This window comes from Salminus brasiliensis, chromosome 4, assembly GCF_030463535.1.
Source record: "Salminus brasiliensis chromosome 4, fSalBra1.hap2, whole genome shotgun sequence".
In the NCBI taxonomy this organism is placed as follows: domain Eukaryota; kingdom Metazoa; phylum Chordata; class Actinopteri; order Characiformes; family Bryconidae; genus Salminus; species Salminus brasiliensis.
The window spans coordinates 25468646-25494211 of NC_132881.1; the positions used below are offsets into that span (position 1 = coordinate 25468646).

The window sequence follows — 25566 nt, forward strand, 5'->3', positions numbered from 1 at the left end:
GAAATGAGAGGAGCTGATTGACACACGGCTGACTAGTCATGATGACAGATAGCGTGGGAAAAACAAACGATTCGATGCAGTTGTTCACCTTTGCTTGCATTAGACATGTGCTAACTTTAGCCACTATGTTATTTTCTGATGTTTTAGTCGGACAGAACGTGCACAGGCTCAGGTAGGGTCGGGCTGGATTTTTTGGGCCCGATCTGAGTTCTACAATAGAATCAATCAACCAAGACGTGTTTGATATCTGAAGTTTACGTCTTTAGTTGAAAAAGGGAGGTGCTAGGCTAACCTTGCTAACAAACACTGGACTTGGACTGTCACCAACCGTCAAATACATGCCTGAAACCTCTCAAAATGCTTCCAGATCCTAATATGTTTTTGTAGGCAAATCTGTGTGGTTTAGAATATGGTATGCAAAAATGCAAAGTTCCAGTTTTAGCTTAAATCGTTAAATAGAGTCTTTCATGGCTGTTTGAGTAAATGCTTGCTTTTCGATAGGGTTTTGAGGCAGACAACATAAAATTTTGGACAGGTATTTATGAAGATTAGCTTGTTGGTGTTTTATAGCAATGTTAGCCTGTTCTAAACCTAAGAAACATACTCCAAATATCAAACGTCTCGAATGATCCACTGCCTCTGGGGTAAGTGATAATGTGAGTTAGATCTGTTGCGGAGCTACTCCTTTAATGATCACACTGCGTCGTTTCTATTTTTTCATTACTGGGTCCGACCTTTGTTAGATATTGATCGAGATACTGATAATCAAAGGAGCTACAAATTCATTGAGCTCATTTAAAGAGATCATTTTAATATGGCCTGTATTAAATGTTAAATCTCATTCAAGCAAAATCCTGTAGTTTCTGTTGACCTTACAGTACTTTACCTTTCAGCAGTACTAATACAACCTTTGAACATGAATACAGGCAATATTCGGGGGTGACGATACGGTAAGCTGTGAGCCATTAGTAAGTTAGAAGCATTCCAATGCCAATCGTTGCCCAAGCTGATTGGCGTCTGACAATGGCGAGTGCAAATGATACACGGGAACTAGAAGACCCACCTGCTTCTCTTAAATCAGATGTATGGGAAAATGTCAGGTTCCCAGTCAGCTACAGCAGCAATAGAGAGTGAGTGGTGGATTGGAGGTGGGATGTGTGGGTGTTTGACCGTTGTAAGGTATGTGTGGCGAAACACACAGAACATTTCAGTTTTCAGATTTTACTGCTTAACACACTACAGGATGTACCGACTAGCTCAGGGGGAATATACCACACTGGGTAGGATAAACGAACTTGCTCAACTGCTCCACTACTTACCTGATTTCTCTATCGTGTATCGTTCCACCACTAATTCGTTCTGTCTTACCACTTCCACTGTCCTTCATCAACAAGCCCAAGATCACAATATATGCTTGTTTTCTGTGCATTTTCTTATAGTTCAGGAAAGTGGTCCTCCGTGCACATACCTGCAAGGCTGACTTTTCGGATGTTAAACATTTTCTCACACTCAAGAAGACTAGCCTAAAGCACAATGGCTGCGTGGGTGCAGATGAAGTCTTCCTGTTCAGTTTGGCAGGTACTTACCAACACCAGTCCTGTGAACTTCACGTTAGAGGTGAACAGGTGTGGGGCCAGAAGAGTATCAGAAAAAGTCATTAAAATATCACCTCACTGCCATGTTGCTGCGTCACCTGATTTACTGCCTGAGCCACCCTCAGGATTTTCCCATTCTCAGCATACTGCTAGTTACAATTGAAGAAATTGAAGAATTGCACTGATGTGGATATTGTGGTCCAGTACAATAACAATAATTATTATTTTATTGCAGCCAAGACCGATATCAGTGACTGATTAGGGCTACAGCTAGTGATCATTTTTATAACCAATGAATCAGTTTATTATGATTTTGGAGTACATTTTGAAGTACATTTAAACACGCATCTTCTAAATTGTATTTGGTGAGGTATTTGGGCATAGCAACAGATCTTCTGAGATTAACATACCTCTTAAAAACACACAGTGAAGTCTTGTCTTCCTGTTTTTTTTTAAACTAGCACAGGATTTGGGTCTGTGTTCTTGTATGTGAATTATTTTCATTTCTATGTCCATTTTAATTATGTAATAAGATGAAGAAACCGTAATGGAACAACTCTTACAAATCTTACATCCCAGATATGTGTCCAAATTATTATAGGCGTGTTCATTGTGTAAGAACGTTTCTAGCATTTCTATTAATCTAAAGATAAATCAAAGCTAATGTCTTTGTCATTAGCTTTGTTGTGGTCAGTCACCACACGTTATCCCCTTAAAAAGCCTATGGCCTGCCGCCGGGTGTTATTACACACTTCTATTACCGAAGAATAGCCCCACCAGTTTGCACAGAAGTCCCTGTAGTTACTGAGTAACACGCCTTTAGTGTGTAATAAGCCGTGGAGGGTTAAAGGGTTAAAGGGTTAACTGGCTGCTCATTGGTGGAAAAAAATAATTTAGAAAAATTACATTCAGTTTCAGTGTTCCGTGACGTTTATTTTCTCTGTATGAAATCAAAATAGTGTTTTACTAAACATATAAATCGAAACTGGACTAAGCTGAGTAGCTATGACAACGACACACTATTTTTGACTTTTGCTTTAGCGTTAAACTCCCCACCCTGAGCCTCCTTCATCGTCTGCCGTGGATCTCCTGACAGATTGTAACAAGATTAGAAGAGGATTTCTTGTGATTATTATTTGTAGAGATCCCCCATACCTAACTAAAAGGTGTGTCTGTTTAAGAGCAGTCTAATCAGATGAATAATCTCACCTAATCGTATATAATATGCTAAATGGACAAAAGTATTGGGACAGCTGCTCATTTATTGTTTATTTCTTCCAAAATCATGTGTATGTAAAGGTATTTATTCATTCATCCTGCTTTTATTGGAGTAACTGTGTCGGCTGTCTAGGGAAGGCTTTCTACGAGACCTTGAAGCGTGCTCTGAGGATTTGATTGCATTTTGTAAAACGAGTGTTACTGAGGTCAGGATGTTGGATGATGATAACGACCCCGCCTCATGCCCAACTCCCCAACTCATCCCAAAAGTATTGGATGGAGCACCATTCATCATTCCAGAGAACACAATTCCACTGCTCCACAACTCAATGCTGGGGGGCTTTGTACCATACATCTAGCACACGCCTGGCATTAGGCATGGTGCTAATAGGTTCATGTTCATCTGCTTCAGAGAGTCCTATTGTATTGCGAATACTTCTCTAGGGGGACTAGACAAGCTGTGTGACTAGACTATCTCTTAGTGTAACTTAAAGTAGCAGAATGCATTCATTAGAAGGGGTGTCCACAAACATTTGGACATAGATTGTATATGGCCTGCTGATATATGGTTTATGTCTCGTGCTTTGCCTAAGGCCCTTTTAGCCATATATGGACCTGGGCAACAACTGGCTTTGGGGGAAGAGCCCTTTGAGGCTTTGGGAAATTTGTGGAAAGAGTGACCTATGGTAATGGTCATGGGGTCTACCTCAGCCTCGTCCATGCTGTGTGTCAAGCCTCCGTCAGGATGAGCTCAGCTGTTTTCTGCTCTCCTGTATTTGGGTCTTTCATGTTTTGCTGAAAGCGCAGGTCTCTAGTTACGCAGGAGGCAAAGGGTTGGGAGGTATGTAAAGGGATCCTCCAGTCAAACATCTTTTGTGTTTTCAGCTCTCTCTGGGAAGTGTGTTTTCAGAGCCTGCAGCTGGTTAGATCCACGTTGGATCATGAGGGAGAGGGAGAGGAGAGCGGGAGGGGGACTGATTGACATCTTAGAATGGCAGCTTTTCATGAAAAAGCTGTTAACTGGGCCGAGTGTGGACAGAACCACTTTGTTCTGGCACTGGGGCCCATCCAAGCCAAACAGGACCTCGCACCTGAATTTAATCCTGCTCTGTTTGTGTGTGTGTGTGTGTGTGTGTGTGTGTGTGTGTGTGTGTGTGTGTGTGTGTGTGTGAGAGAGAAAGAGAGAGAGAGACCCTGACTGGCCTGTAAAGCTAAGAGTGAAGAGTGGTCAATGCATGTGTTTGTGTTAATGGTGCCTTATGCCTTGCGCTGCTTGGCTTGTTGGTGTTGAAGCAGAGAGTATTGTATTTATGTGTCTGTGAAAACAGACTAGAACTGTGTGTGTGTGTGTGTGTGTGTGTGTGTGTGTGTGTGTGTGTGTGTGTGTGTGTGTGTGTGTGTGTGTGTGTTAGTTAAATACTTACACGCTGTAGTTCCCTGGTGCTCTAATTGAATTTGGGCTGTTTTGTCTTCAGGGTTGTCTCTGCAAAGCCATGTGGATATGAGAGAGAGAGAGAGAGAGAGAGAGAGAGAGAGAGAGTGAGAGAGAGTGAGAGAGAGCGTAAGAGAGTAAGAAAGAAAGAAAGAGAGAGAGAGAGAGAGAGAGAGAGAGAGAGAGAGAGAGAGAGAGAGAGAGAGAGAGAATATCCGTGTGTGTGAGTGGTTAGGATAAGAAGAGAGAGAGAGAGAGAGAGAGAATATCCGTGTGTGTGAGTGGTTAGGATAAGAAGAGAGAGAGAGAGAATATCCGTGTGTGTGAGTGGTTAGGATAAGAAGAGAGAGAGAGAGAGAGAGAATATCCGTGTGTGTGAGTGGTTAGGATAAGAAGGACGTGGTCAGTCTGGTGTTTATTTAGACACAGGTAGGGGTTTTTTTTTTTTGTTGTTGTTTTAGACACCTTCATTTAATTGTCACAAGTCATCTTTTCAGCAGAAGCAGCAAATGGAAAAACTGGCCTACGTATATTGTTTATTTTTCACTTTTTAACAGAATGTGAATGTGACCAATGGAAATAAAGCATTTTTGTGTTGCTTTTTGCCATTGAAAGTTGAAAAGCTTTTTTTCCTCCTCCTGTAAAGTTGTCATTTTGGAGATGGTTTTACGTGACAGTGACGATATACATTTACAAGCATATTGTTACCATCTGATATCTAAAAAACGGCAACTTTAGGGGACAACCCCCCCCCCCCCACACACACACACACACCCCTTTAAACCCAAAAGACTGTATGTATGTAGGCCCCTCGCTCTCAGAAAGTTATGTAGTACTTTCATAGCAGTTACTGAATCATTAAAAGTAAAAACAGAATCATTTGTAGGATACCGAATCATCAAACGCAGTTACTGAATCATGTGTAGTAAATACTGAATCTTTCATAATAGATGAATATACTGAAAAACAGTAGTTACTGGATCACTCATAGCAAATACTGATGATAAATTATTTATGGCAGTGACCGAATCATTTATAGTATTTACTGAATCATATATTACTTACTAAATAATTAATTGTATATAATTACTTATAGTAGCTACTAATAATTGATGATAATTATTAAAGGGTTTATAGTAGTTACTGAATCATATTACTTACTAAATAATCTATAGTATTTTCTAAATAATAATGGGTACTGAATCATTAATAGTATTCACTGAATAATTGATAGTAGTTACTGAATCATTCATAGTAGTTCTTATCAAATAATGTATAGTAGTTACTGAATCAATTGTAGTACTTACTAAATAGCATTAATTGAATGATGGGTATTAAAATTAAACCTAAAATAAGCCAAGGATTCAAGGTGTTATAAATCAAATCCACTGATATATATATATATATATATATCATTATATGTATATTGTTTTTCAGCAGCATCTGGAAAATGCCAGCTTTCCTTTACATTGTGGAAATATTTAGTGACAAACAGAATAGAATAAAACCTTCTTATATTAAGATACATTCAAATAAGAGCCCAGTTTGAGTTTTTGTCCAGACAGCGATGATAAACCTGAATGTGGTGGGGCCTAGAAAGGACTTTTAAATGAGATGTTTTGGACTCTGTTCAATGACCAGCTCTTAAAGTTTTCTTTATTGTCGAGAGCCTGAGCCAGTTCTTGTGTTTTTTCTGCCTTGTAATCACAGGTGTAGCACTGGACTGTGTGCCTATTTTTAGTCTCTCATAGAGGCTAGTTCACTCGGGAGCGATATATATCCTGGCTATCTTTATTCTTATGCTCCTGACCCCAGCAGTGGCAGGCAGCCCACTAGTAGTTACGGATCATTGGCAGTTCTCTTGCTTGATTGTAGGCTGTTCTTGTGAGTTTTTCCTCCCAGTATGTGAGTGCTAATATTCACAGTGGGGGCGTCCCACCTCGTAAATTAGCGCCCCCCCTGCACATAACTCCCTGTAAATGGCTTCAAAAATAGTATTGGGGGTGGTGGTGGAGGGCCCACAATGATTGATGGTGTCCTAATGAGTGCACATTCCTGCATTGGAGCTCAAAGCGCCTAGAGGCGACACTTTTTGGGTGTCTTCCTCTCGAAGTCTGCTCAGGGACTGTGAGAATTTTCACTCCATCCGTGCCTGAGGCCCTCTGCAGCCAATCGGCTGCCAAATAGTCAAATGCTAACCTCAGGGTGAGGGCGCAGCTATATGGGAAACCTGTCCACACACTTCTCAGGTTGCGTCTCGACATTACAGAGCTGCAGGTTTCTGTAGGTTAAGAACTGGGAAATATTAGTTATTCTTTGTAGAAAGTCCCTTGAGGGGGTGTTGAAGGATTGATGAGCTGCTGTCAGTGGCTTTACTTGCAAAATCTGTTTCTGTAAAACAGTCAAGGTATCAAATACTAATATATATATATATATATATATATATATATATATATATATATATATATATATATATATACGAGACAAAAGTATTAGGACACCTGCTTTTTCTTTCAAACCTCAAGGATAATAATAATAATTTAAAAAGACTCATCCCAAAAGTATTGCATGGATCATAATTTCAGAAAACACAGTTCCACTGCTCTACAGCTTAATGCCCAGCCCTATCATTAGGCATGGTACCAATAGGTCCATGTTTACCTGCTCCAGCAAGTCTTATAATATTGCCAGTTCTTCTCTACAGGGACCAGAAAAGCTGTGTGTCTGCATTTGCACATCTGTGTCAGCAATCTGTGCATCTTAAAGTAGTCATATGCATTCAACAGAAGGGGTGTCCACAAACATTTGGACATATAGTGTACAAGGTTTTTGAACGACTGCTACAATATGATTTTGTATATTGTCGAGTGAGTATATGTGCAAAGTTTTTTTTTGTTTTTGTTTTTTGTTTTTTTTCCCCCACGTTCATACGTTCCAAAAGCATCTAGGCAAAGCTGTGAGCACTCTAGGGTTTCAGTTGAAGCATGTGAGAGTACTTGGTACTTGGTGGAGTCTCTTTGTTTCTCTTTGTTTAAAAACTCCGGTGTTTTAGGTGTTTTCCACTATTGTGTACAATTAGTTAAGCTTCATTAAACTTGACTTTATCTTTAGACAGCTGCACTTGGCCATTGTGGCCGTTTTTGAGGCATTTTTTTGTAGCTCATGTAGCATCAAATGTAGCATTCACTTGAACTCTCCGATTCCCTCTCAGAGGACTTCTAGTGCTGGAGTCTTAATGTCACTACTGTAGTGTGAAGCAGATGAGTAATGGAGCTTTCTAATGGCATCAGAGATTTGAGGAAAACAAAAATGCTCTTTCGAGCCAGAGGTGTTGATACGGTGTCAGCACTTACCGGTCTGTGAAGAATGACTTTCTCTAGACAGAATGACCTTCCTAAGCAGCTTGCTTAAGTTTGATTGTTTTTAGAATCAAATCAAAAATATATAATAATAATAATAATAAAAAAAAATCAAAAATTCACATTTACATGATTGATCACTCACTCCTGTATAGTTCATTAGCCAAGATCTGTGATATCTGACATTTACATCTTTAGTTTGGAAATAGAGATGCTAGGCTAATGTTGACTGTCTCCAATCTCATCTCTGTAAAAACATGCCCAATTGATCTTTGAAGCAAATAAATTAAAGTGTGAGCATGTGTTTACAAAGGTGAGAGTTGGTGATAGCCTGAGTACAATGTTTGTTAGTGGTGCTAGCCTAGCATCTTCGGATTTCAAACACGTCTTGGCTGGGGAAAAGTGATAAATCGTGTTCATTTGATATGTGACTTTTCCTTTCATTTGATATGTGACTTTTCCTTTCATTTGATATGTGACTTTTCCTTTCATTTGATATGTGACTTTTCCTTTCATTTGATTTTTGACTTTTCCTTTCATTTGATATGTGACTTTTCCTTTCATTTGATTTTTGACTTTTCCTTTCATTTGATTTTCGACTTTTCCTTTTAATTTGATTTTTGACTTTTCCTTTCATTTGATTTTTGACTTTTCCTTTAATTTGATATTTGACTTTTCCAGACTTTTCCTGCAAGTCTACTACACTGCTGACCTGCATCCTACACAATCAGAGCACAATGCCAACAGCGGTTATATTTTTCAGATTGCCAACTACTTCACACTGGACTATCTATTCCTACCTTAAAAATAAAGGTGCTACACAGGGCTATTTGAGCAGTGCCATAGAGGAACCAAGAATGGTTCATTAAGGACCTTTATGGAGTGTAAAGGACCTTTAAATTGATTAGGAACCATTACAGCAACTTCTGTAAACCTTTAAAAGGTTCTTCGCACACATCTCTATTATAAAAGCAGTTCTTTATGGAACCAAAACTGGTTCTCATATGGCTTTACTCAAAGAGCCTGTTGAAGCATCTCTATTTTTAAGAGTGTAGAAAGTGCAGTAGCTGGTATCTGCTGCTCACGGTTGTTACATATTTTCGACACTATTCCAAAATAACTAACACAGGGCCCCCACGTGTCCCCTTTCCACAGTGACGTCTTTGAGTTCAGAACATCTTTCAGTTCTCCACTTCATCTAAACCTTCAGAATTACAGATGTCTTTATTCGTTTGCATTCATTTTCCTATCGTCATTAACTCTTACTTATTGAAGTTGCTCCTTCATCTTCTGGCCCCCATTTCCCCCACTTCTCCAGTCATCCTCCTCTCTGCTTTACCATGTCCATTAACACCTCTGGCACAAATGCACAGGGCCCCTGAGACAGAGGCTTGTGGAACCCCGCAGTAATCACCACTCATTTCATCCCTGCGTTAGACGTTTTGGGACCGGGCATTAAAACATCAGCACCTAGAAGAGACGGGACATGGCGCCGAAGACCGATGCACACTAGATAACTGAAAATACTGAGCCGGTTTTCTGCCAGCGCTGTTTGAGATTTATTAGCTGCAGCACCCACACTTCTTTTGGCAGTTCATAAGAAGTGCAATAGTTTAGAGGTGTGATTTTTAGACCACATGTCCAGGAATACAGTTTGAGCTCTTTTGTCAAATCCCCATGCGGAGAGGCAGATTTTCTGAAAAATCCTAATAATAATCATCATTTTCTTTTTTGTCACATGCTTAGGAAACCCTTGGAAACAGTAATTGTTTTCTGGCGTCGTTTAAGGTTTTGGGGTTTTTCTAGCAACATCTGTTGCTCAGACCATCCTCCTTTTCTGTCTCTGTTTTGTTGGGCGTGTTTTCACAGTCCTCATGCAGCGTGCTTCATCACGATGGATCACGGCGCTTCAGACTGCACGCTGCTCTGCATTCTGGCTAATTTGAAACCTAATTATGCTGGGATGCCATAAGTCAGTCCTTTTGGTGATTGAACATTATCTACTACTGAAATATAGTGGAACTATGCAATAAGAAAAAAAGAGCAACAGCTGGAAGAAGATCAAGTGTATAATAACTCACATTTACACAAGATAAAGGTTTCCACTAAAACCCTGGGTTTGGTTTTCACAGCCTTATGCTGCCCATAACACTAACCAGTTGCAGTCATGTGAAAAAATCAGGACATCCTATGAAAGCCTTTGATTTTTGTTTTTTATGTATTTATTGTCGGGTTTATTGTCACATCACATTACACTGGTGTAAAGGTAAGGGAAATACCTAGGTGCAGTAGTATAAACACATGCATATATACAAAATATAAAATGTAGAATATATAGTCGCTGCCCAATGAAAAACATGGATCTCCAAAATTGGGACTTTACAGGAGAAGGCAAAAATGGTCTTATCTTTCAATAGACGTCAATGTAAAATAAGAGTGTATTCCAAGTAATTTAGAGCATTTCTATTGGTCTATTCATCCAGACCTATGTACACAATATACAGAGCAGCTACAGGCTTCAAACTAGGGAGAAAACTAAAAGCAGACAAAAATGATGAGACATGTTTTTCATTGGACAGCAGCGATATACACCTTAACTTACATTATATACACTACACACACACTATACATACGTTATTGCACTTTATAGACAGGTTTAGTATATAATCTGGAATGTTACACTACTATGTACGTACAGTGCATATGTACGTGGATAGTACTATGTGAATTCAAGTGTAGCATGAGTGGGGAGATGCCTTTGTTGGGTGCAGTGGGACTGAGCAGAGGTCACAGTTCCAGTAAGTAGATGCAGGAGTTGGTTTTTATGGGGTGGAGGTGTGTTGAGATATGGACATGTGATCTTCATTTGGACAGTATTGACAGTTGGAGGAAATTTAACTAAACACAGCAGACTGAACGTTTATGAAAATGAATTTTCTTGTGAGGAAGAAGTTAGACCCATTTATTACTACTTAAAATGGCTAAGATTAGAACCAGGTGCAGCACATCAGCTGAAGATGATTAGAACATTGTTAAAAGGGGAGTTTTGGAGGAGTCTGTCTTATTTGAACCTCAGTTTAATTTTTATAAAAAAAATTTAAATGAGTTTGCTCTTGATTGGTAATGTGAGTGTTATCCCCATGGGGAGATCCAAAGAGCCCCTCTGAGGTCCTCAGAAAGAAGGCAACACCTAGTCAAAGACCAGGTCTTCTGGAACTATGTGCTTAGGACAGAATGATCTAGAGTCTGGTGTTTGACAGCAGTGGTTTCCTCCTAACTGAGCAAGCCAAGCAAACCAAACTAAAAAAGCTGTGCGCAAATAATCAAACCAACCAATGCGATGAATTATGGATATTCCACATCCAGTAGGGTACATCGCTTGTATACTACTTATTATGGTAAATTGCGGGATTGCACTGTGTTTGCAGACTCCACTACAAAATTGCGCAACTCTAAAGTAGTGCACTATGTAGTGAGTATGGCACCATTTCTAGGCTCCTCCAATATCTTCTCTAATGACGTTCTAATCATCTGCAGCTGATTCTAATTTGAGGTATTTTCAGTAGTCATAAATGTGGTGGTCTCCTAACCTTTCCCCCACTAAAAATGCATTTCTATGAATTAGATTTTACAAATGATTTTATGTGAATAATAACTTTTCTTCAGTTTAATGTGTTTAGTTATATTACCTCCATCTCTCAGTGTTGCTAAAATGAAGATCAGATGTCTGTGTGTTTAAATATGTTAAAAAAGACAAATTTACGTGGTGCCGTTTTGTGTATTTTTATTATTTTTGTATATTTTCGTATTTTATTTTTTACATTTTTCATTTTTACATCAAGTAAATACAACAAAACTACAAGAAGCCTTAATGAAGAATTATAAACTTACAGACCATTAATACATATGATCCAAATGTACACTGCCTTAGTCCTGTGCCAGTTTTCTCCCTTTCAAATACAAACACCCGCTCAAAGTAAACCACCGTGTCAAAATGTGTGAAAAATATATTGTCTGTGCCTTTGTTTGTTATTCCTGCCCTTTTGTATGAGAGAGTGAGAGAGCAAAAAGTGCACGGAGGGTTGAATGTGTATATTATGTTAATAGTAAAAAGGCTGTAGGCGTTTAGGTCTGTTTAATACAGTGAATTTGTATATATGCAAACACTATAATACCCTCAACCACACCCCTGGCAACTTTCCAACACTTAAACACAGATTGGTTTTTAGATATAATTCAGATACACTTCCACTACTAGCACACATCTTCCGCACCTCGTCTGTCTGTCTATACGTCTGTGTTGCTGCCCTTTAATGAAAGGCATTTCTGTTGGACTTTCCCCAAACGAAACGGGTGATTACAGGAGCCGAGTGCTAAATCTCTCACTGCGGCTTGTTCCCTCTTAAGTTTTAATACTCTTTCATGTGATTCTAACTCTGATGTGCGGCACAGAGGTCACCCGAATATCTTTAATCATGTGTGGGGGTGTTTATTTTAAAACACGCTTCATCAAAAGAAGATTTTTTTATGTGTCTTTGGACTGTATGTAGAGCGAGTGCTGGAGTGTGCGAACGTCCTTTAAAACTGTGGAGATCCTGTATAAGCCACTGATATGTTTAGCAGGAGCGTGCATAAAGTGACGCTGGTTTGAAGTGGGCCATCAAGTAAAAGGGCTTGTTGGTTTACTTTTAGTGTTTGTATATTTTGGCTTCCACAGGTATGCGCTTACATGCTCGTGAGGGCCTGTATATAATTATTGTTTTATAAAATAAACAACTCGGATCAAATTTGGCCGCTTACATAAATCAAACGCTGTACGACTAGCAGTGAAATGCTTTCATAACTCCAGTCCAGTTATAAATAAAACCATGAGATAAAGATTTCATAGAATTAATAACATCTAAGATTAGAGGTACAATAATATATAAAAACATAAGTAATATATTTATATAGAAAATATGCAAATGATGAAATGTAGTGAAGTGTAAAAATTATGTAAAGATGGCAATGACATTAACTCCATCTCATTCTTTCTACACTCCTTGTCCACTCCACTGACCATATAGGACTACTGACCATGTAGTTCTATAGTTACAGTTACTGTATAGTTACCGTATCCATCTGTTTCTGTACATACTTTGTTAGCCTCCTTTCACCCTGTTCTTCAATGGTCATGGCAGCATCCTGTGAGCACTAATGATGGACTAGAGGATGACCAACACAAACTGTGCAGCAACAGCTTAGCTTTTGTCTCTGACTTTACATATTTAAGGTGGATCAACAAGGGAGGAGTGTCTAATAGAGTGGAAAGTGAGTGAAGACAGCGTTTAAAAACTCCAGCAGCATTGCTGTGTCTGATCCACTCAAATCAGTGCAACACACCACCTGAGAATGACCCACCACCCAAATAATGCCTGCTCTGTGGTGGTCCTGTAGGGTTCTAATCACTGGAGAACAGGGTGAAAATAGGCTAACAAAGTAAGTAGAAAAACTACATGGATGGACTACAGTCTGAAATTCTTGCTGACATATTATAAGGGCAGCTGGGATAGTAAATATGGAATCTTGCAGTATCATAAAAGGGTGAATTAACAGATCTGTCAATATAATTCTGTGAATTGTCCTTAATTTACTATAAAATCAAGTTGTTGAGATTGAATATGGTTCGTTTTCGAAACCATTTGTTGTAGAAAACCTACCTCCTTGCGTTTCTTCAGTGGTGCTGAACCAGGTATTGCAGTGTCTACAACACGTATAGGACCTCGTTATTTACTATCCAACGTTAGCAGCGAACCCTCAGATGTTACAAACCTACAGGTGATGCCAGATATGTTTTAGGCATAAAGGGTTCAGGCAGTGTATTCATAACCCTTTCATGTAATCATTTTCTATGATGTAGGTTTTGAATGCATTAAATGCTATGGACGCCTGGTTGGCATCATCACCACTATGAGCAGCTCTTGACAGAGCAAATTTCTTCAGAACGGCGCAGCTAACATCAAACTACTCTGAATGGCTTTGTGTACATATTAATGAGTTAATTAGGCAGAAATGACTCTTTAAGAGCCTTAAAACAAATGCTAGCCTGGTAAGTTTTATCGCTAACATTAACAGTGTAGGCTCACGGCCCATGGCAGACCACTACAAAAATGTAATGTCAGGCTTTTAAAGAAAACAGATGCATTAATTAAATGGAGAAAAGCACTTTGTCCACCAGATGCATGTTGTAAATATACACTGCGTAGATCACTGGGGTAGGCTTTTTACGTATTCCTTCTGCATGGGAGCCTGACTTGTCCCATTGGCTGCCTGAGCACAAGGCCTCAAACTTTCCTAGTCACTATGGAAATCAAGTGTCTCGAGAAGATTCCTCATCTTCCTAAGATACTAAAGGGGGGGCTGCTTTGCCCCTCTACCAGGGCTTTTAACATCAGTAACGTCTTCCATATGGTTAAGAGTCCCTGAGCAATTCAGACAAAGGCTGGTCAGAATTCCCCACTTGCTCCTAATTTTTGTCAGTTTTGGATTCTGCTCTGTGGTTTTCTTCCCTTTGAATTCCATCTCCATTAAAAAAAAAAAAAGCCTCCAAAGTGTGAAAAGTTCGGTTGGATTAACTTTATCAATTCCCTGCGCTTAATGGAAAACCCCTGCGAGTGGACTTTGAAGTGTCACAGGCTCTTTCCAACAAAAACAGGCTCCGAACTTCTCTCCATCTCTCTTGAGGCGAAGCTATCCACGCTCTGCTGCTTTCCTTGTCTCTTCTCTCAGACCGGCATGAAGACCACAAGGTATTCGGGGGGTTAGGGTCTGACCGCTGCTTGCACAACACTGGCCTTGTGAAAAGGCTTGTTTTCAGAATGGGACTTTCTGAATGACAGCACTTAATAATGTTCCGATAACTCTGCTCGTACATGGATCTCCGTGTGCTCCAGTAGTTGGAAAGGGCAAAAACCTGGGCGCTTGAACTCTGGCTGCTTCATGAGGTTCTGACAGCAGTTTGTGGGCTTTGCTGTTTAGCGTATGTTGATCTACCTCAAGAGAAATGAGCGCAAAAGTAAATAAGAGGAAATGTAAACATTGTGCATGCCTGATCACTGCATTCACTGCCTTTCAAACTACAATAATCCAAGGATGAACAGCTCCGTTGACCGTATGCTGGGTGACCACTTGATATAAAGGTTCCTTACAAATCGAAAGGTTCTATATATTTATATATCATTCTTTGTGGAAACATAAGTGATTCTTTAGTGGCATGGCTCAAAAAAACATTTGCCTTTTTTCGATTTTTTTATATTTTTTGTATATTTTTTTTGTGTATTTTATAGAAGTCTGAAGAACCTTTTAAATTTCTAAATGATCTTCGCTTGTGTAAAGGTTCTTTACCAGTTTAATGTTTTTTCACACTCATATCTCTATATAAACATGTTCTTTGTGGAACCAGAAGTGGTTCTACAGTGACTTGACTCAAAGAACCATTTGAAGCATCTTTATTTTTAGAAGTCTGAAGAACCTTTGCTTGATATAAAGCTTCTTTACTAGGTTAAAGGTTCTTCACTCTCATATCTTTATAAATATGGTTCTTTATGGAACCAAAAGTGGTTCTTCAGTGACATGACTCAAAAAACAATTTGACGCATATTTTTGTTTTAGGAGTGTGGAGAACCTTTTAAAGGTCTAAAGAACCTTTGCTTGATGTAAATGTTTTTTACCCCGTTTAATAGTACTTCACACTCATACTCATATCTTTAGAAACATGGTTCTTTATGGAATAGTTCTTTAGTGGCATGGCTCAAAAAAGCATTTGACTTTTTTTTTTATATAATTAATAATTATTTTTTATAAATAGTCTTTGCTTGTGTAAAGCTCTTTTCCAGTTTAATGGTTCATTACACTTATATGTAACTTATATTACATTACACTAATATAAACATGGCTCTTTGAGTCATGTCACTGTAGAACCACTTTTGGTTCCACAAAGAACCATGTTTTTATATATATATATATATAATTATATATATATATTTGAAGCATCTTTGTTTTTAGAAGTCTGAAGATCCTTTGCTTGATGTTCTTCAGTGGCATGGCTCAAAGAACTATTCGACGCACCTTTTTCTTTTTAGGAGTGTGAAGAACTTCTTAAATTTCTAAAGGACCTTCGCTTGACGTAAAGGTTCTTTACTAATTGAATAGCTCTTTGCACTCATATATCTGTATAATCATGGTTCTTTGTGGAACCGGAAGAGGTTCTTCAGTTGCATGGCTTTTGTTTTAGGAGTGTGAAAGACATTTTAAAGGTCTAAAAACCTTTGCTTGATGTAAAGGTTCTTTACCGATTTTAAAGGTTCTTAATACTCTTCTATTTATATAAACATGGTTCTTTATAGACCCAGAAATGGTTCTTCTATATTAATGGTCAAAGAACCGTTTGAAGCACCTGTATTTTAAAGAGTGCAATGAGGATTTCTTGCTTGTCTTGCACGCACGCACGCACACACACACACACGTACGTATGTTAAGCCAGGTTGGTCACTCTTTCCAGCACGACGTGTCGCAGAGTTTGCTGAGGGCGGCGCTGGACGGCGTGGTACAGGAGTGTGTGAGCTTCGTGGGAGTGGACATCAACATCTGCTCTGAGACGCTGATGAGGTACAAGCCAAATAGTTTCCAGCAGCAGTCACAACATGGCAACTTCACACTCGCCTCCCACCACTGCTCACAGCTCTGTTTAGTCTGACACCCCACTCAGCCTGAGCCAGACTGCAGCCATACACACCTACATGCCTACACACACTCACTCACGCACTCACACACACAAGCAAGTTGTTTTACGTATTTATATTCACAAACTCTCACTCCAACTATTGAGTCTCTCTCTCTCTCTCTCTCTCTCTCTCTCTCTCTCTCTCTCTCTCTCTCTCTCACTCTCTCTCACTCTCACACACACACACACTGATGTAGAATTCTTCAATTATTCTCAAGTATGACTTTCATAGTTTAGTGTGATGTGGTTGGTAATCTGTCATATGCAATTATTGGTTCTGGGTACTGTTGGTTCTATATTGCAGGTTCACACAACACGACCACCATCATCATCATCATCGCTGTGCTCTTCATTAGGGCTGCCACTATTAGTCACCATAGTTCATGATGTTGACACTAAAAATGGGGTGCAGTCAATATTTAAAGCCTACGCATCATTTTATTATTTTATTTATTTTTTTATTTTTTTTATTAAGTTTTTAGGTCTCTTCAGTTCAAATAACTCTTTTCCTCATCCATCAACTGCTCCATGACCTCTCTGTCATTTCTGGCTGCAGTTCGGTCAACCCCATTCAGAGCTACAACTTTAAGAACAATCAGGGCTGCAGCAGAGTCCGATTCGGCTGTTTTTAAAAGCGTACAAAAACCCAAGGCATCGAAAGTATGAAAACCTGAAATCGACACCAATCAAAAAGGTGTTTTCTACACTGGGCAAAGTTTCAAAGGGATACCACAGTGGCAGCCCTACTCTTCACACTACATGAAACACATGAATCTTTCAGTGGTTGATGGTTTGCACACTACACGACCGATCAGCGATACAGGGTCACGAATTACAAGATCTTTCAGTGGGAAGAACCCGCAACGAGTCTGACCGCTCTCTAAAAACATGTTAGAACTGATGGGATGCCACGCGCGAGACGCTTTTCTTTTTTCTTCCAAATGAAATTTCCATAAGAAACAGCAGATGCTTTTCTTGTAGCCATGCTTGTTGATGGAAAAATTTATTTAGAGCCTTTGACATCTCCAGGTATTAAACCTGTTGGGGGCTGTTATTGTTGTTGGGGGCTAGTGAGGCATCTTTCAGCTGTTTTAACAACCAGCACCAAGCGAAACACATTTTTTAGTTTGAAACTATATATAGTTTCCTGTGTTGGAGTTAAGTTGGCCGGGACTAAATATGGCCCATCTGATGTCAGATCGGCCAAAGAATCAATCAGACTTAGCACTATGTTTACGTCACATACCTCTATTCCACCAGCTCATCTAACCTGCCGCCCCCAGCGCACAGCACACAGCGCATCCCTAAAACACACCAACAACTGTGTTAATCAACCCAGGTCTGCCAGCATACCAGCCACACGTTTGCTCATTTAGGCTCCGTGCTCAACATACACTCCTGTGATGCAGCATGGAAATTTTGTTTTCTCAGCCGTGCTTCTGGAAATCTAACCATCTCTGCACATAACCTCAGTATAACATTACTTCCTTCAAATTCAGATGGTGCTGATTTTTGTCAACAAACACGGCTGCACCAACAAGGCTAGAGTTATTCTCCAGCTTCCTAAAGGAATTTTCCCTTCCACCTTAAATGGTGCAGAACACAAGGCAGAATGTGAATATCAGCTTTGTGCTGAGAGATAAGTGTACAGTAAATGTTTGGTGGTGGGTTTTTTTCTCTTAAAAATTATATTTTAAAACATTTGAAACAGTCAGATCCAGTGAATACATACTCGAGAGTCATGAAGTGTCACCACTTTATTAAAACATCAAAAAAAGGGGCTAGAATAAAAAGTAAAATGCTGCCACATTAATGATCTGATCTGCATAGCATGCTAGCCAGAATTTAGCCAGATACACGTTTTTGTCTTTAACAACACCGGCGCTACAGACAGCAGGGGGTAGGGGGTGTTTACAAGGCTATTTTTATGCCACTGGTGGCTTAATGCATTTAACTAATTAAACTGCATTATTATATAAAAACATATTTAATATAAATACCAGTACACAAGGGCTTTAAGAATCATTCTTATTCTACAGCGCTTTTGGGAAACCCAGACTTGAGCTCTGTATAGTAGAGGCCTGTTCCTTAATCCCCATTAATGTAAACTATCCATACCACTTGCAATGCCCCTAATACTAGGAGGGTGAAGACTAGCACACATGTTCTCTGACACATGTGAAACCAGTAACCGCCTCTTTCCCAACTGCCGCTGATGCAGCATTGCTAGGTAGTCAGCACTTGGAGGAATACGTGGCTCCCCAGCTCCAATACAACAGCTAACAGACAGACACCTATGCTGACCAACATCACACTAGGAATGATGTGGGGAGAAAGTGCCACCAACCCACCCCTGAGTGAGCATGGCCAATTGTGCTCTCTCTGATTCCGGCTGCTGATGGCAAGCAGCGTGACCTGGGATTCGAACCCATGCATCAGTCATAGTGCTATTTCAGAGGTAATAGCAGAATAGTTGCTGTGCTTTAACTGCATTACTGACCTGCAAAACAGAATGGCAGTCAGTGCATCATGTCTGTGTGCCCCTCTGCCTTAAGTTGGGCTAGTTTTGGAGCGGCTCGTTTTTTTTTTTTGTTTTTTAGTTGCAAATTCATGCAACTGCATCTGAAACCCGTATTATGTCATGCAAGGCCAGAAGTGGTGGAGTGTGAAGCAGGCAGAGATCAGGTCATCTGTTTACCTGACTTTAAATGAGTTCTCAGCTCCAGAAGTCCAGACACACTCACTCACTCTCAAACTCTGCAAGTTCACGGCTCCACTGTTCAGGCCTTATTTATAAGTGATGACATACTCTGTTTACATAGCTGCTTTTGGAGGGAGCTGTCACTTTAAATTGCTCACAGCGTGTCACCAAAAAACGCTCAAAGCCTGCCTGTTCTTAAATGAAAAGGTCACAAAGATTATGAGCTCTTCGGAAACCTTTTGGTAGCTCCTCTGGAAAATGTTCTCAATATTTGCACTAATCTTTCACACATGAATATGTAAGGATTAGATTAGTATGAAAGAGAATTTCCATGCCCCTCGGCTGAGCATTCAAAGTGCAGTTTCTTCACAGAGCATGTAGTGAAAAGGAGGGTATTGACATCTGAGCTGATGACTAATACCAAAAACAGGCTGGATTTAAAAGTAGGAGCTAGAAGAGAATGGCATGATGTGAAAGGTCAGTGTCCGTTGAGTGTTTGATGGTAGGTATCCCTGATATGACTAGCTGGTTGTGTCGGCAGGCATGTAGCAGGGCTGAACGCGGGCCGTGCTCGGAGCATAGCGGAGTGGAGAGAGAAGAACGGGCCCTTTCTGAACCGAGAGCAGCTGAAGCTGGTGAAAGGCCTCGGCCCGAAAAGCTTTCAGCAGTGCGCTGGCTTCGTCCGCATCAACCCTGAGACAGTGCACAGGTACGGACCAGCTGCTCTACAGCTCTATACACTCAGACTTTGTTCATACAGACAGGTGGAAATCCATCGTTTTCCCTGTGAGCAGGAACACTTTTCTTACAGCAGCATGAAACTCAGATCTTTGTAATCAAATGTTTGGTTCTTGTATTTATTTATTTATTTATTTATTGTCGTCAATTAGTGTCTAATGCCTCTTGATGTCTGAATGTGCGACGACAAAATCACTTTGTCCTCCCGTAGTCAGCACATGAGGAATTTTCTGCGGTTACAGCTGATATGATTTTAAGGCGAAACATTTTCATAACCAGTTATATTCGCTAGTATAATTTATATGTAATATTAGTAGATTTCAGTGATGCTTCACTAGATTTAGTGGAACACTACTGACTGTTATCAGTCCTCAAACCCCCCATTTAAACACAAGTAAACAGCAGAAACTCAGGGTTAAATAATGTGCAGTTGCATGAAAAAGTAAGTGAACTGCTTTCAATGACCTTGATTTCTGCATTGATTGCTAATGAAATGTCGTCTGGTTGTTATCTGAGACGCAAGTATAGACAAACACAGTCTAACTAAACTAACAATACACGAACAGTTGTACTTGTCATGTCTTATTGCTCATCAAAACACTGAGTAAACATCCACAGTGCAGGCTAGAAAAAGTAAGTGAACTCTGTGTTAAGGACTTCTTCGAGAGCCATGAGAAGGTGTTTCCATTAAGGAGATGAGAATGGAAATGTAGGTTTCACAGGTGCTTTGCTCATTACATAAAAACAGCATGCTTAGATACAAACAACTGTCATAAGACCTCAGAAGATGTGTTCTATTGATGCATGAAGCTGGTAAAGGCTACAAAAGCATCGCTAAAGACATTTGGTCTACAACAAACCATGGTGTCTCTATTTGTAGAAACATTTTTTCTTCAGATGGAGAAAATTCAGGCCTGTTCTTTCTGAGAGTGGTCATCCTGGTGAGATCACTCAAAAACCACAACGGGCAATCCTGAAAGAGGTGAGAAAGAACCCAAAGCTAACAGTAAAAGACCTAAAGAAGAGTCTACAACCTGCAGAAACCTTTGCCAATGTGTCCACTGTTACAAAAACACTAAACAAGAAAGGTATTCATGGAAGGACTTGGACATGGAAGGAAGCCGATGCTGTCCAAAACAACATTGCGGCCTGTCTTAAGTTTGCCCAAGACCACCTGGTTGTTTCACAATGCTTCTGGGAATATGTTCTATGGACAAATGAGACCAAAGTGGAACTTTTTAGCCCAAATGCACAACGTTATGTTTACGGGAAAAAAAAATAGAGAACATTGCCTACCAAACCCAAAAACACATTCTAACTGTGAAGCATGTTGGAGGGACCATCATGGTTTGGGGCTTCTTTGCTGCCTCAGGGACTGAAACCCCTGCAGTCCATGACTTCTTGCGTTTTGGAACAGCCAAATCAGTGTCCTGACCTTAACCCAATCAAGAAGCTCTGGCTTGACCTGAGGAGAGCTGTACATGCAAGGAATCCCGGTAATATTTATGAACTGAAACACATTTACACACTTACTTTTTCTAGCCTGAACTGTGAATGTTTACTCCATGTGTTAAGAAAAAGACATGAATTGAACACAACACTAGTTATATATAATTGTTATTAGTAACCAATGCAGAAATTGCAGGTGATTACTTTTTTTTTTTGCAAATGTAAATATTGCTGGGAGTGGTTGACCAACTCATATTGGTCCCTTATTCTTAGCTAGTAGCACTGCTTTGCTTGTAGATGCTGATTAGTCATCCTTGGGGTGTAATCCGAAGTCATGGAGAATAGAAGGTCAATTCCAGTATCTTAAATGTTTACATTTTTGGATTGTTATAGTTTGAATTCTACAAATGACAAAAATACAAGGATGAAAAAAAGGTTTTGCCCTCTTACTTTAAACACACAGTGAACACACACAGCCACATTATCTAATACTAATCCTTGAATAATAATAATAATAATAATAATAATAATAAAGGCCAAAGTTTTAATGTTTAACATCAACATTTGCAATGTGATCTGCCTAACAAAATACATATCTTCTCTTGTACACACAAACTTACACAGTTAAGTAAGATATTACAGAAATCAGTGTTTTAATTTGTTTTTAAGTAAAATTTGGACAGTTATTCTAGGATAATATAGAACAGTATTTATTAACGTAAATCAACATTTATCTACTTTCAACCTGACCATTCTAACAAAACGCTGTTTAATGTGCTGTTAATACACTCACACTTGTATGACTCGTAAGCTGTGACGTTCTCCGTTTTCTGGTTCATACAGTTATGGCTCAGGTGGAAACCCAGACTCTGCATCTGCTGAAAAGCCATCAGCAAAGAAGAGCAAAACCAAAACCTCTGGCAGCGTCTCTAACCAGCCAAACCCCCTGGATCAAACGTGCATCCATCCTGAATCCTACAACATTGCAATGAGGTGAGAGCAAACACCACTCTAACCTTACTCTCTGTAACACGTTCACAGACACTTTATTGATCGCTTTGGCTGTGTGTAGGATGAGTGGGCACATCTGCATAAATGGAGGGCTAGCATCTGGTTTTGTGTGTGTCTGAGTATGTGCATGTGAGAGAGTGTGTTTTTATACATTTGTACAGAATGGAGCTGAATGGTAACCTGCTTGTGAGGACAAAATCTTAGGTATTTTAAGAGAAGACTACAAAAACCTTAGCATGAATAAGCCTGCTCTTGGTCTAAATTGAGGTGCCAATGAGGAATCACCTTTAGCAATTCTCTTTAGTGTAAGGTTAATCTTACTCTGGGTCTGAGAAATCATAAATAACAAAATGTATTGTAATTTTGAATAAAATAACACACACACACACACACACACACACACAACTGTTATAACTTAGGAACAACTCAGCCAGTTTCCTCTGCTTTGCATTTAGGTACCTATAAGTAATCCTTAGGGCGTAATAAAAGTCTTACGGAGTCTCAGAGCATAAAACCTAAAGGCCTTTTTTTGGTCATGTTCATTTATGCCTGTGTTCAGACGGACTCTCAGGTGAATTTGATCTTCTCAAGGGTTTATAGAAACATGTGCACTCCATGTCAGCGTAAGTACACACTGTCAATTAAACAAAACGGGGACAGACAAAATACTAAGAAACTCTGCAATTCATTGTAAAATTCCAACTGTTCTTGCTAAGGATGTAACGGTATGTGTATCTGTCCCAAACCATCACGGTACAGACATCACAGTATGGTGCCTGCCATGATACATGCAATACATGATAGCCTATTAGTGAAAGGTGATAAACATATTCCATAGTTCCATCCTGAAACCTTAAGTCGGTAGCAAGTTAGCAACATGCCAGGCTAAGCTTAGCTCAAGCTGATTGGTGTCTGACTATGGCGAGTGCAGTGACATGCTGGGGCTAGAAGACCCGCCTTCTTCTTTCAAATTAGCAAGAGTGTCAATGATCACCACCCCACCTCATCCCCAACTCCCCAAAACATCCCAAATAAATGGGACGGAGCACCATCAATTCAGAGAGCACAGCTCCACTGCTCTACAGCTCAGTGCTGGGGGGCTTTTTACCCCTCTAACCCACGCCTGGCACTAGGCACAGTGCCAATAGGTTCATGTTTATCTGCTCCAGACAGTCCTATTCCATTGGCAGTACTTCTTTATAGGGACAAGACATGCTGTGTGTGTGTGTGTGTGTGTGTGTGTGTGTGTGTATTTGTACATCTGTGTCAGCAATGGGTGCAACTTAGAGTAGCTGAATGCATTCATTAGAAGGGGTGTCCACAAATATTTGGACAGATAGTGTACCTCAGGAGCTGGCTACCACCTAGCCAGAACAGAAGCATTTTCACTTGTGGCCTTTCCACTGTATGTGTGACCCCACACCCTGCCATTGTATAAAAACAAGAGCGTGTGTGTGTGTGTGTGTGTGTGTGTGTGTGTGTGTGTGTGTGTGTGTGTGTGTGTGTGTGTGTGTGTAAGTGGAACTGTTAGCGCTGCCACTGCTCATGTTAAAAAGCACGTTGAGCATGTGCTGCTGCCTCTGTGGCTGTGAATGGAAGCTGTGCCTGCAGCTGTGCTGCTGAGGTCTGTTTAGACTACTCCTCTCTGACACTTGTGACAGCCTATGCCAGGAGATGTGTCTGTACGGAAGCTCCTAGGGCTGCGCGCTTGACAGCTGCAAGTCAAGTGAAAATGAATGTGTCCATGTGTGCGGAGGAATTTGACTAATTGAATATGAATTAGGCCCACACTGTTGGTGCTTTGTAAGCAAAATAGCTCAGCCCCAGCTCGGTTTTATGGCAGGGGCTGTCTTCACTCATCGCCTTGCTTTTCTTTCTTTCACTCCTATGCCCGTTTTACTTGGTAGCTCTGTATTAAGACATACGCGCACATTAGAAGTGGATGGCAAAGCAGACAGAGCTGACGTACTAGTGGTCGTTCACCGTGCTGACCACACTGTGTGTTCTGGCGGCGCATCCATTCTCATGACTGCAAAGTTGTATTCACATTGATAACATAGGGATAAATATATCTGTGTGACCCGTCATTAATTCTGTATGGTCCTCATAAACAGTGTTTTGGGGGTTAGGGGAGTGGGCTGGTCTGCCAACGCTTGGCCTGATCTGTCATCATAGGCGTCTGTGGGGGTTAGAGGTCTAATAAAGCCACTTAGGGGCATGGAGAGGGGGGAATAATCACCCTGTCATATCCTCCCTCCACTCTCTCCTTCTGTTTGTTTTCCTTTCTCTCCGTTCGGCTTCATTTCCTACTAAACCAGGCTGAAAAAGCCTCCCTCGCAGTCTCCCGTATTATCGGCACACTCTATCGTTACCAAATGCTGCGCTAATGGATGTTCTGCTAGACTCCGATTGTCATTGTGAGGCCTGGCCTTATTTTTCTTGGAAAAACAGCATTTGATTAAACATGGCCACCAGCAGTGCTGAGTTCGTAATGTAGCGCCGGGCTAATGTAGCGGACTTGAAACAAGGGTTTCCAGGAGGTGTGGGAGGAATTTGGGGTATTGCTAATAAAGTGTGCCTGAACGCGAAAGGCCGGACGTTCGCCAGAGCTGGAACCGGAGGGCTAATGATGCGAGCAGGACGTCTGAACGATGGCTTTATAATGATGATGACAAGCTTGACAGATTCCCAACAATCTGCAGCCCATTTCTGCATTGGATTCATCAGTCTTCTCTTCTGTCCGGCTCGCGCTCTATTTCGCTCACTCTCCCTCAGCCCCCCTCGCGTTATTGGACGCAGACGGCCTCTCTCTCTCTCTCTCGCTCTCTCTCAGGCTTTTTCTCTTCCTCTCTCGATCGCTGCCTCTCCCCCATGTGTGTCCCAGCACTTAAATAAAGCAGTTAATGTGAGCTTGCAATTCAATGAAAATCTTCCAGGGCCCTCCAACAACCCAGCACAGAGGGACGGGGCCCTTCCCAGGATATGGTGGGCTGCGAGATTGGTGTGGACAGGAGAAAAGAGCTCTGAAATCAGACACACATTGTGCCTGTGTGGACGTGTGCTTACCCTCCTCTCACTCTGGGGGTGATTGTTGCACGATGGCCGCTCTGTGAGAAGCGTGGGCCAGCAGGCGGTAATGGTGGATCGTGTTGCTCTAATGTGATGAACCTGATACCCTTAGTCCTACCACTGGGAAGCACTTCCCACACACACAAATACGCGCGCACACACATTGGCAAATGCTCGGCTGCTGACCCCCTGATGGGTTTCCAAAGAAAGGTGTGGGTTCGGTTAAAGAACTG

At 40.6% G+C, this 25566-nt stretch overlaps 1 protein-coding gene across 1 annotated transcript in view; it reads left to right on the forward strand.

Annotated features, from left to right (window-relative positions):
* srbd1 (S1 RNA binding domain 1) overlaps window positions 1-25566 on the forward strand; it is a 97062-nt gene that overhangs the window by 58392 nt on the left and 13104 nt on the right. Inside the window, exons 16-18 of the mRNA XM_072676858.1 lie at window positions 16144-16250; window positions 19608-19775; window positions 22097-22246. Of these exons, the coding sequence (XP_072532959.1) occupies window positions 16144-16250; window positions 19608-19775; window positions 22097-22246 (425 nt within the window). The remainder of the gene's footprint in view (window positions 1-16143; window positions 16251-19607; window positions 19776-22096; window positions 22247-25566) is intronic.